Genomic DNA, 11,870 nt, shown 5'->3' with positions numbered 1-11,870 from the left:
CGAGATGCTGAAACGGATGCTAGAGGTATAGATCACGGCTGGGGATCTATATGGCAGGTGAAGCCCGATTAGATAAGCCTCAAATTTTCTTATCTCGGCAGTCCCGCGGGGAAGGACTAGTACGCAAAGAGCCGGGGACGTCAGAAATCAGTTGCAAGAAGTATTGAGAAAATGAAGAGCTGTTATCTGGAGTCAAGGACGGCTTAGATTGCGCATTCGAGGGCGATAGACGATGCGGCGGGCGAGGGTTGGATGAAGAGTCAGAGAGAGAGGAAAGATGGTGGAGAGTGACGCGCTCCACGAAACCGACGCGGCTGGCGGAAAATTTTGTCGGTGGTTGAGTGGGCAGATCACGTGGACGACAGCGTGCTGTCGGGCTGTCCCCCGTTCGAATCCGGCATCTGTCACTTTCTGCCCACGACCAACAAATATTCTAAACTGTCTATTCAATATTTATATGACGCAAATCATACTCCTGCGCTTCTAGATGCTCTCGTCTGGAATCTGTTACAAATTCTAGCAAATGCCTGATGTGGTCATACTGACCGTACTAACAGCGAGTGCGCGAATTGTGCGTAATTTAGCCTCATCCACTCCATTTCTGGGTCATCCGCACAAAACCCGCATTCCAGCCCATTCAAAACCCGTCATTGAATAATAATAGTAGCTTAGATATTTAAAATGGCTGCTCCTTGGGTTCAAATCCCCTGTCTTCTTCTGTTCGACTTTCTTTTTACTACCAATACTGCATCTTTCTCGTCATCATCGCTCGAGGCGGAAGGAAACCACGATAAAAATCATACCTCTTCCTCCTTTCTCTCTCACTCTCTTCCTCTCTGTCTGTTGCCCTGATATCTCCTGAAAGAGCTCTATACGCCAAGTCGCCGCCCATCATGGGGCGATCTACCGAGCACCAACGCAGCACATTCTTCGTCAGTAACCTACATTGCCCCTCCTGCGTCGCCTATATCACTCAAGTCCTGTCGGCCATCCCTGGAGTCTCAAACATCGATGTCTCCATTTTCACTCATGAGGTACACGTTGTCCACACTCCCGCAACAACACCGACATTCATAGCCGGGACCCTGATCCACGCAGCGTTCGAAGTCCACCATGTCACCACAAGAGAATCGGGAGGCCGTGTTATAGCAGACATCGATACGGACCCAAAGTCTCACCACAAATCCGCTCATTTCACGACTAGTCCCTCGTTAACAACTCTCCGGGGCAGAGAGAAACACGTTGCGAATTGCGATGCCTGCAAAAAAGAAGATGAAGAGCAAGCCCTTGCTCTTACGGATGAGAAATCACAACAGCTGGTTTTGACGACTCAATGCTCTGAACCTGGAGGCGACTCGGTATTGACACCGGAGAACTCGCCAGAGCAGGTGGGGAAACATCAAGCTCGCATCAGCATCGGGGGAATGAGTTGTGGCTCGTGCGCCAATTCTATCACGGATGCAGTCCAGCAGCTCGACTTTGTCGACGACATTACAGTCACTCTACTTTCGAATAACGCAACCGTCACTTACCAGGGCTCGAGGCTGAGAATCGAGGAGATCATTGAACATATCGAGGACATTGGATTTGAGGCATCGCTGGACGAAATCCGACCGCTTGATACTGGGCCTTCCGACAGAGAGCAACACCAGAAAAACACGCGTTATGTTGCCAAGATTGCCATCGGTGGTATGACCTGCGGCGCCTGCTCTGGGGCTGTCACTCAAGGTCTGAAAGAGCTGCCCTTCGTGGCCGACGTTGTGGTCAACCTATTGACTCACAGCGCCCAGGTTGAACTGGAAAACAAGGACAGTGCTTCTATGGTCGTGGAGAAGATTGAGGATTTGGGCTATGAAGCGTCCCTCGTCCGTATATTCCCGAGACAAGGCGAGTGTAGCACCGTGATTGAAAGAAGGACGGTCTTTTTCCGCGTCGATGGCATGTTTTGCCATCACTGTCCAGAGAAGGTTCTCGGCTCCTTGAGAGAGTTACCTGACGTCGAAGTCGACAGCACGCTATCCATTGACTATCCCATATTGAAGGTGACATACACGCCCCACAATCCGTCCCTCACGGTGAGAGCTATACGTGAGAAGATCCAGAATGCACATAGTGAGTTTCTTGCCTCCGTCTATCACCCACCAAGTGTGGAGGACCGATCTCGAGAAATGCAACACCACGAAAAGCGCCGCTTGCTGTCCCGGTTTCTTTTTGTTCTTGCGGTTGCGATACCTGAGTTTATTATCGGGATTGTCTTCATGACTCTTGTTTCAAGCGACAATCAGGTTCGACAATACTTAGAGCAACCAATGTGGTCAGGCAGTGTGACTCGCATGGAATGGGCTCTCTTCATCATGACTACGCCTGTCATGTTCTATGGGACGGACGTTTTCCACGTGCGTGCAGCGAAAGAGGTATTTACCCTGTGGCGCTTTGGAAGTCGTGTGCCATTGTCACGGAGATTCTTTCGCTTCGGGAGCATGAATCTTCTGATCTCTGCCGGGACTACGGTAGCATATGTTTCCTCTTTGGCGATTTCAATCATGGATGCTTTGACAAAAGATCATTCTGATATGCATAGCTCGAATTATTTCGACACTGTTGTCTTTTTGACCTTGTTCATCCTTGCCGGGCGATATATGGAAGCTTACAGCAAGGGAAGGGCCGGGGATGCAGTCGCTTCTCTCGGGAATTTGCGACCCTCAGAAGCTCTACTTGTGTTGAGCGACAGTTCTAATAGTTCTGATTCGGACAGAGTACAACGAATTAGTGTTGACCTCCTCGAAATCGGCGACCTTATACGGGTCCCTCATGGTGCCTCCCCTCCAGCCGATGGAAAGATCAGAGGATCCGGTTCATACCAGTTCGATGAGAGCTCACTTACCGGAGAATCAAGGCCAGTGAGCAAGACAGAGGGAGACCAAGTCTATACTGGCTCCGTGAATGTCGGCCAGCCGGTTGAGTTTGAGATTACCGCGATTGGCGGGTCTTCAATGCTCGACCAGATTATTGATGTGGTTCGCGAGGGTCAAAGCAAACGTGCGCCGCTTGAGCGAGTGGCAGATACGCTTGTGGCTCACTTTGTGCCTGCTATTACGCTCATTGCTGTTTTGACTTTTGTGATCTGGGTGTCTCTGGGCGTATCTGGAACACTGCCATCGGACTACCTTGATGTGAACCGTGGTGGGTGGCCATTCTGGAGTCTCGAGTTTGCCATTGCCGTTTTTGTTGTCGCATGTCCATGTGGCCTCGCGCTTGCTGCTCCGACTGCTCTGTTTGTTGGTGGAGGTCTTGCTGCACGGTATGGGATTTTGGTCAAAGGTGGAGGTGAAGCCTTTCAAGAGGCTAGCCGGCTCAATGCTATTGTTTTCGACAAGACGGGTACGCTGACAGAAGGAGGAAGCCTGCAAGTGTCTGATCATGAAATAATCATAACCGAGCCTACCGGATTACAGATTGCTTGGGCGCTTGCTCGAAAGCTCGAAGAAAGCAGCAACCACCCGATTGCTCGTGCGATAGCCAATTTCTGCAAAGCACAACCAACCGCATCCATCATTTCTTTCGAGATAGAAGAGAAACTGGGACAAGGTATGCAGGGCACATTCGCGGTGTCAGTATCAGACTCGAATGGCTCAACGAAGACAACCCGCCAGTTCGAAGCCGCCATCGGCAACCAGCGTCTATACCAAAGTCTCTCCTCCCCAGACCAAGGCCACTACTATCTCTCAAACATACTCTCCAAATATCAGGGAGCCGGGAAATCTACCGCCATCCTCTCTCTGCGAGAAATATCCACCACCGATTCTAACACCTCATCGTACTTCTCGCCAGCCATCATCTTCGCCATCTCCGATACAATCCGCCCCAACGCAGCGAAAGTTGTCTCCAAGCTCCAACAACGCAAGATCAACGTCTTCATGTGCACAGGCGATAACGAGACAACCGCCCACGCAGTCGCCGCCACAATCGGCATCCCGCGAGAAAACGTCGTAGCCAATACTCTTCCCGCCGGAAAAGCCGACTTCATCCGCCGCGTCCAAACAGGACAGGATCTCACAAACCCCACCAACACCGCACAGGGTGACAGGAAATCTACAAGGCCAATCGTCGCCTTTGTCGGCGATGGTGTAAATGACTCTCCCGCTCTTGCAGCCGCAGACGTCAGCATCGCAATGGCCTCGGGCTCCGACGTCGCCATGAATTCTGCAAGTTTTATTCTTCTAAACTCGGACCTGGATACGATCCTGCAACTCGCCGTCCTCAGTCGCCGAGTCATTACCCGCATAAAGCTGAATTTCTGTTGGGCGGTGGTATACAATCTCTGCCTTGTGCCTGTTGCAGCCGGTATATTCTACCCGATTGTCAGCGGGCATAAGATGAAGATGGTGGCTGGGGATATGGTCGTGGTAAATCAGCATTGGAGACTCAGCCCTGTTTGGGCGGCGCTGGCGATGGCGCTGAGTAGTGTGAGTGTTGTTTGTAGCAGTTTGGCGCTGATGGTGCAATGGCCGAAGGGTGTTGTTACGGGGTGGAGGTGGTGTAGGGCTAGGCTGGGAATGAGTGGATGACGAAATTGAATCATCTGTTAGTTGATTATGAACTTATGACAAACAATCTTGTACTTATTTATGATACCTTTCCAATAAGCTCATTCTATTATACTGCTTGGTCGTTGATGTGGAGATTCTGAGTCTCATTGTAGGGCGCTCCAGATATATAAAGGTTAGGTGCTGCGTCAAGTGTTTACAACCCATGGAGTAAAAACTTGTACAAGTCTTTCATTGAAGTAGAAAAAACAACATATCATTCTTTTCAGTTTGATTATATATATTATCTACTGCTTCGCAACCTCTCCCCAAATCTCCGCAACCTTCCCACTAAGCACCTTCGCAATTTTCTTCCTCCCCACCACACTCGTCACATTCTCCGCAACCAACACCTCCCTCGTCTTCGCATCAAGCCCCTCATACGCCCGAATGAATGCCTGAGGCGTCGTCCACCGCCGCTGAATCTCTAGCGCTTTATCGCCTGTGATCCCACGCGTGCACATGAGCATTTTGAGAAATATGTCACGGAGAGTTAGGGTTTCGGATTTGGAGGAGAGTAGACAGAAGGTCGGGAATGTTACGCCGTACGTTGTATTGGGGTTTGCGGTGCGGAGGGCTGCTAAAGTGGGTAGATATGGATTTGAGGGGGTCAGAGATTTGGTGGGGAGGAGGGAAAGGGGGGTTGGGTTGGCGATGGTTGTTGTTTGGGATGGTGATGGGGAGGAAGGGCTATACATGTTTTGAAGGAGAAAGGTCATGCGGGCGAGGTAGCGGATTGTATCGTCGAGGTTTTTTGTTCGTTTGACGAAATAGCCGTTGACTACTTGGGTTGAGGCGATCGCCGATGAAACCATTTCGTAGTATTTTGCTGCGCCCGCGGTATTGGATTCGTGCGTGACGGCGAATTCCTCAATGAGATAGATGACGTTCTTGATGCCAGAGCGCTGCAGGCGGAATTTCTGCTCGTGGAAGCGGCCGTCTTTGATGGAGCCGATAAGGTCATCGAGGCGTTTACGTTCGACAATCCAGTCGAGCATGATCTCATCGCCTTCTTCGCCATATTGGGAGAGGAAGGTTGGGTCGTGGAATTTAGCTACCCACATGACGTCGCCGACTTCGAGGGCGCGCACTTCGGGGTGGATGCCTTTTCGAATGAGTTCATTAGAGATGTAATCTCTGTCTTTCGAGGACCGGACTTCACGCGTGTCGAGGACTAGCTGGACTTTGAAGCTTTGTGGGGGGATAGCGATAGGTGTGACTGTCTGATTGTCTGTGACAGGTTCGCCTAGAATATTTCGAGTGATCTGGTCATCATCGTCGTCATCTTCAACTGCAAGCGCTAATCCTGCAGAGCTTGCGTTGCTGCGGCTTGCAAGAGTACTCGAACGCTCTGCGTTAGGGTTATTCGTGAGTGCGCCCTGACAGTATCAGCGTGTATATCTACACGGTTCAGACTGGACTTACTGTTTGAACGTCGAACAAAAGGGTGTTCTGATTCGACTTGGGGACCGTCTTCTTGATGGCTTTTGCAACCTCCCACCCCTCCTCCGTAAGAGAATACTTCTTTAACGGGTGTCCTTGGGTATACACAAGCTCCTTTTGCAGTAAGGTCTTCATGGAATTCCACGCAGTAAAGTACTTGTTCGGTTCGCTCGGAGCGGTAAACGAGCTGTCGCAATGAGGCTGCGCTTTCTCCATCAATTCTGCTTTCGTCATAGTCTGATTCGAACTTTCATCAAGGCTGCCCAGAGCAAGTATCAAGGCATAAGGGCCAGACCGCAGAGCAGGTGCATAAGTTTTGGGCTTTCGCGCCTTCTTGGCTGGCTGACCCTCTACGGCAGCTTCGGTGGATGTCCTTTTACCAGATGTCACTGCCTGTGTTAGTTTGCTGATAGAACGCAAGGCGTCGAAGAACTCACAGGTGCGCGGATCTTCCGGCATGGGAAGTCCATTCTCATTACAGTAGTCCTTCAGTTTATCCGTTAAACGCTGGCATAGTTTTGGACCAAGACCATTGAGTTTCAGAGCTTCGGAAGGATGCTGCAGTATCATCGGATACGCCTTCATCGAATCGTATGCCTTTTTGTATCTTGAAGAAAGTTAGTTTAATTTTCGCGGTGAAAACAGTAAACAGAGATACACACACTGTAAATCCCTTCGAATTACGCTCCCGGGCCTGCTCTAGCCATTCCTTGATCCACCCCAGAAGCAGGGGATTTGCACACTCCTCATCCATTATCTGAATTAATCTGCACTGGCTTCAAGCCATAAAGACATCTCAATGCAAGTTAGCAAGAAAACTCGCCGGTGGAAGCGCATATAGAAAACGCCTTTCCTCGTGCTCATGGATCGCGGTCGACGCGCATTTGCCGCCTGAGTGTTCGCGAGGTCACGTGAACCAATTAAAGTCAGCAGGAAAATGACACCTGAGCATTAGGTAGGCATGAGGTAGCTCCTTCCTCACACGAGAAGTCGCTCACTTTCGGAGCTGGTATTGATCTATTTGGTATATGCTATGTACAGTGGATTTGTTGGCATTGCAGGATCATTTGGATGCTCGTTGTGCGAATAGTCTCATTGAGAAAGAGAGATATGGTAGTCTCTGACTGCCTCCTCGAATGAGCTGTCGCGCTTCATTCCTAGAGCAATGGCCTGAGCGTTATCAAAGCGAGTAGGCCATGAGTCGAGAATCGGCCTGAGTGTCGGGTCCTCCTTCTCCTTTAGAAGAGCCAGTTTTTCTTGTCCTCCAACCTTCACCAGTGCATCCATCATCTCCTGGACAGTGACGCTGATTCCGGGTACGTTAATTTGGCGAATATGGGATGGCAGGGAATCAGCCGGCAGCGAGAGTGTGAGGATTAAATTATGGACGAGAATCTTCGGCGAGCAAAGCCATGACCTGAAGGACCGGTCTTCGACAGGAATGACGCACTCCTCACCATCCAGCGGCTCGCGGATCATACCTGAGAGGAAGGAGGAGGCAGCAGCGGTGGGACGACCAGGGCGCACCGAGATTGTTGGAAATCGGAGCGTAAATCCGGTGATGAACCCGCGCCGCGTGTATTCATTGACAAGAGTTTCACAGATTATCTTCTCCGCGCCGTATGAGGACTGAGGGGTTGGAATGACACTGTCGTTGACAACTTCAGGAAGTGGTAGACCGTACACTGCCTGGCTGGAGGAGTAGATAACTCTGACGCCGGGGCAAGTCGCGCGGAGAGCCTCGAGGAGTTTGCGAGTGGCATCAACATTGACTGTCATGCCCAAATCAAAATTGGCCTCTGAGCCCGACGACATGATGCCATGGAACGCATAGACGGCATCTAGCGATTTGTCGACCACGGCATCAGCCCCAGTTAGGAGGTCCGCCGTTACCGTGCGTGCATTCTGAGGGTATTTGACCCCGGCCGGAATTGGTGGCTCGATGATGTCGGTCAGAAGCAGAGTATATGAAGGGTCGTTGAGAAGCTCCTTGGCGAGCAACTGCCCGATGAAGCCCGCGGCGCCTGTGATGAGAATATGGGGCATTTTGCACAAGCTCTAAAGTATCAAGAAAATTACCTTCTCAATAATCTTGGGAAACTTGGCCTTGATAAAGGGCCTCTCATCGCTCACCCATCCAAAGCTCACATCGCTTTTGTGGGGACGGATTTGCCTCCACAGTCGCATCAAGTCCGATCTTCTTGACGACCGGACTTGCGCCGGATTCCTGAAAATGCGGTTTTCGGAGAGGCAGCCTGAGGTCTTAAATATTCGGCTTGAATTTTCCCACTGTGAAGCTGTAACTGAGTGCATGCTATCAAGACGGTATCAGACAGGCAGGGGGTAAGCCGGTAGGCCTCCTTTTGAGGATGGATTAAAAGAGAGCTGCAGTTGGCTCAGCGCGCCGACCTAAGTTGTTTTGCGGTATTGGCACGATTATACCAATATTGCCAATTATGCCATTACTTGACTATTATTATCAGGATAGTTCCTAGAATACCTCTAGACATCAGAAGTTTGAGTAGGATACGAGCAAGTGCAAGCAGTAAAGACGAAGAAGCTAGCTCAGACGGAGCCGCCAAGCGGGGTTCTCCCCTCTGCATCCCCAGCTTCTCGTTTCTCCCACTTTCCTAGCCTAATTTCTCCATCATTCCCTCCACTTGCTCCCAATCTTGGGTTTCCCTGCCTGTTCCCTGCCTTAAATAATTGTCGAGGACCTTGCTTGACAAACAACCCGGAAAAGCAGCGAGTCGCGGGGTTTTACCGATCCTCTCGCTCTTCGTCGATCTTGGTCGTCGCAAGTTGCGAGCTCGTGCTGGCTGCAGGATGCCGGAGAATCCCCGATTTCTCCAATCTCCGCAATCATGAAGCGCTCCTCCTTCGATGCTGGTTTTGATGCTCGGAGTCATGACCGTCGCCACTCGCTCATTCCTGATGACCGGCCTACTGCCCCAAAAATATCTAAAGCTCGCGCCTGTGAGTATTTTCCTCGGTCATTTCGCCGAAACTCGTTCGGAGGTAGGTTGCGCTGATCGCGAATGTGTAGGTGCGGAGTGTAAGCGTCACAAGATACGCTGCGAGTTCCGAGCGGGCGAAGTGAGCTGCACAAAGTGTCTTCGCAGCGGCATTAAGTGTGTTGTAAATGACTTCTCTCAGAAGTTTGTCGATGACGACGGAGTGTGAGTGCTCGCGTTACTTGGCCTTGGAGTATTTGGGCTGTTACTGATCTCTTGCGGGATAGATGGAAGTCTAGGGCATCAGCCACGATTCAGCAGCTTCAAGCAGCCGTGTCGCAGCTTCTTTGTCAGGGCGGGCTCCCGGAACTATCTACATACCCTGCTGGCGACAGTCCGAATGGCCCATCGCCAATTGCCGCACCAGCATATCATGTCGGAACCCGTCCTTTAATCAACGATTCGCCGCCGGATGTGAAACCCGACGGACCGGGACTCGTCGTTACACGCGAGCCTTCACAAGAACCAGATCTACAAGATCGAGAATTAGTGCCAGCCCCAATGCGCAGTTTATACGAAGTGACAAAGCTGCGCGATTTGCGCCATAATCATATCGAGCAACCCAAGTCAACGTTGCTCGAAGAGGACTTCCTCTCACGGGGTCTTATATCTATTCCTGAGGCAGAGGAGCTCTTTGCATACTTCAGCCGGACAATGAACCAGCTGCTATGGGGTGGCATCATATTAGTACATCGCGATCTCACTTCAGTACGACGGGCATCGACCTTGCTAGCTGCCGCAGTTCTCACTGTGGCAGCTCTACATATACCAAATCGGACCGACACGCTGAATCGATGTTATAACGAGTACGTCTCGCTTGTTTCGAGCATGTCATTGACACGAGCGCATACATTAGACGACGTGAGAGCTCTATGTGTTGGAGCGTTTTGGCTGTCTGAGCTAAGCTGGAAGCTCTCTGGACATGCGGTGCGTATAGCTACGGAGCTGGGGCTGCACCAAAGCTACCAAAAGATGATGCGAGGTCACAATGATCAGTATGAGAGAGCGCAGTTGTGGTACTTGCTCTACGTCTGTGACCACCACTTCAGCATAGCTTACGGCCGCCCGCCCGTCATTCATGAAGATATGGCAATCAAGAACTACGAAAATTTCCTTCAGTCACCGATGGTTGTGTCTGGCGATATTAGACTAATGGCTCAAGTAGCCCTTTTCATGATCTTGACAGAGGCATATCGGATGTTCGGCAGTGATACCGAACAAGCCCTGACAGAAGAGGACTTTGGGCAACTGCGTGTCTACAATGTGGCTATTGATCAATGGCGACTCCTCTGGCAACCACGATCTGGTAAGTCGAGCCCGCAATGAACTTTCTTGCGCCATGTCTGACTCTTCCCTGCTACAGTCGATAGTCCTTACGTCCGAACATATCCTTCCAAAGGTGTGGTTCTCCATTACCATTTTGCCAAATTCCAGCTCAACTCCCTTGCCCTTCGTGCCCTATCCCCAACGAACACGCCGATCTTCTCAATGGACCGCAAAGAGTCCGCTAATATCGCTATTTCATCCGCAATGGCATGTTTGAATATGGTGCTGGAGGAGCAGGATATCCGAGATGCCATTGTTGGAGTACCTATATTTACACACACTATGGTGACGTTTTCTGCGGTCTTCCTGCTCAAGGTCGCCGCCAACTGGAACTCGACGTACCTAAGCCTGGATAGCGGACAAGTGCGGAGTCTGGTGGAACGGGTTATTGAGCTCTTGAACTGCGTCTCAGCAGGCGACAGACACTTGACAAGACATATTGCTCGTGGGTTGAGCAAGATGCTGGAGCGATTCAACTCGTGGGACCTATCTAACGAATTGCCTGTTGGGCCGATGGGCGAACGTCTAGACAGCGGCGTGCCAGGAGGCGCGAATGCAATGGCGCAAGGCCTGCCTCCGCCTGATCTTATTGGATCTTTGGTGGGCAGTTTCGGCTTTGGTTTAGATGAAAATCTACTTGATCCTAGTATGGCCAACTTTGAGTTCCTGGCGCAGTGATCTGGGACGCCGGTGCACATTAGAATGATGTATAGACGGGGCAATATCATGTCAATCGAAATCATTCAGGAGTACTATCACAGATAAGAAGATTCCCATATCAATTAAGATCATGCAGGAACTCTACTATGATACATACGAATTTGGAGAGACCGGATGAGACTGACATCACGATTGTTGGCTGGAGAAGCACTGTGCCCACGCACTCTATTTTCTATAGACACGGCAGGATGGGCACTGCAGGTATAAGGTTCCGTACTGTTTGGTACTGTAATTGAGAGCCTACCGTCTCGATAATGCTTTGCTCGATGTATCTCATTGGTTCTCGCATGCAATCTGCTCCTAGCGTCACGTAAGAGGTTTACCATCCACCTTTGTCCTAGTGAACTTCCCCGACTCGGCAGATCGCTCTCTCCTCGATCCTCCTCCCTTCCAAGCCGACTTGCCATTTCTCATGATAAGAACGCAATTATCAGCACAGCCTAGCCGAGTCGGTTACACTTACAGAGCATGGCCCAGCCTCGCCTGAAAGAGCGCAAGGGCCGCTGCGCTGCGCAGACCTGAAGCTCAGGTTGCCCGAACTCCGCAACCCCTCCCCCTTTCCAGCTTTCCAAACCAGAGCCGTGATTTTTGAATTCTCTGCTGAGGAGGGGAGCTGGAGGGCGTCGGGTTTGGTGCACAACAGGTTGTGCCAATAACAGCTTGTCCTCGGTTGCGCATGGTCTTTCCAGCGTTTCCAAGCTCCGGAGAGCTCGACCTCCAACCACCAGCCAGAGCAGGCCGCTCATCTCGTCCAGAATTCCGATTTCCACTCCCTCCCCTG

General features: G+C 51.0%; 4 protein-coding genes across 4 annotated transcripts; 2 read left to right on the top strand and 2 right to left on the bottom strand.

Annotated features, from left to right (window-relative positions):
- Positions 1 to 658: 658 nt before the first annotated feature.
- Positions 659 to 4,661, top strand: BJY04DRAFT_195413 (putative copper resistance-associated P-type ATPase). Its single transcript, XM_073712210.1, has one exon. The coding sequence runs from the start codon at positions 894 to 896 to the stop codon at positions 4,566 to 4,568; it is 3,675 nt and encodes a 1,224-aa protein (XP_073568502.1). The 5' UTR covers positions 659 to 893; the 3' UTR covers positions 4,569 to 4,661.
- Positions 4,662 to 4,834: 173 nt separating this feature from the next.
- On the bottom strand, positions 4,835 to 6,783 carry BJY04DRAFT_220966 (crossover junction endonuclease MUS81; the record flags this gene model as incomplete). Its single annotated transcript, XM_073717009.1, has 4 exons — positions 4,835 to 5,965; positions 6,012 to 6,418; positions 6,467 to 6,636; positions 6,692 to 6,783. The coding sequence occupies 4 exons, from the start codon at positions 6,781 to 6,783 to the stop codon at positions 4,835 to 4,837; spliced, it is 1,800 nt and encodes a 599-aa protein (XP_073568501.1).
- Positions 6,784 to 6,988: 205 nt separating this feature from the next.
- Positions 6,989 to 7,923, bottom strand: BJY04DRAFT_195411 (uncharacterized protein). Its single transcript, XM_073712209.1, has one exon. It carries the CDS (start codon positions 7,842 to 7,844, stop codon positions 7,122 to 7,124), a length of 723 nt encoding a protein of 240 aa, XP_073568500.1. The 5' UTR covers positions 7,845 to 7,923; the 3' UTR covers positions 6,989 to 7,121.
- A 777-nt stretch (positions 7,924 to 8,700) lies between these two features.
- On the top strand, positions 8,701 to 11,145 carry BJY04DRAFT_195408 (putative C6 transcription factor). Its single transcript, XM_073712208.1, has 4 exons — positions 8,701 to 9,005; positions 9,076 to 9,208; positions 9,271 to 10,349; positions 10,407 to 11,145. Exons 1-4 carry the CDS (start codon positions 8,894 to 8,896, stop codon positions 11,045 to 11,047), a joined length of 1,965 nt encoding a protein of 654 aa, XP_073568499.1. The 5' UTR covers positions 8,701 to 8,893; the 3' UTR covers positions 11,048 to 11,145.
- The last annotated feature ends 725 nt before the right edge of the window (positions 11,146 to 11,870 follow it).

Source organism: Aspergillus karnatakaensis (assembly GCF_047715665.1).
Source record: "Aspergillus karnatakaensis strain CBS 102800 unplaced genomic scaffold BJY04scaffold_44, whole genome shotgun sequence".
Taxonomy (NCBI): Eukaryota; Fungi; Ascomycota; class Eurotiomycetes; order Eurotiales; family Aspergillaceae; genus Aspergillus; species Aspergillus karnatakaensis.
The sequence above is the reverse complement of the archived record's forward strand: the minus strand, read 5'-3'. Positions and strand labels throughout refer to the sequence as shown.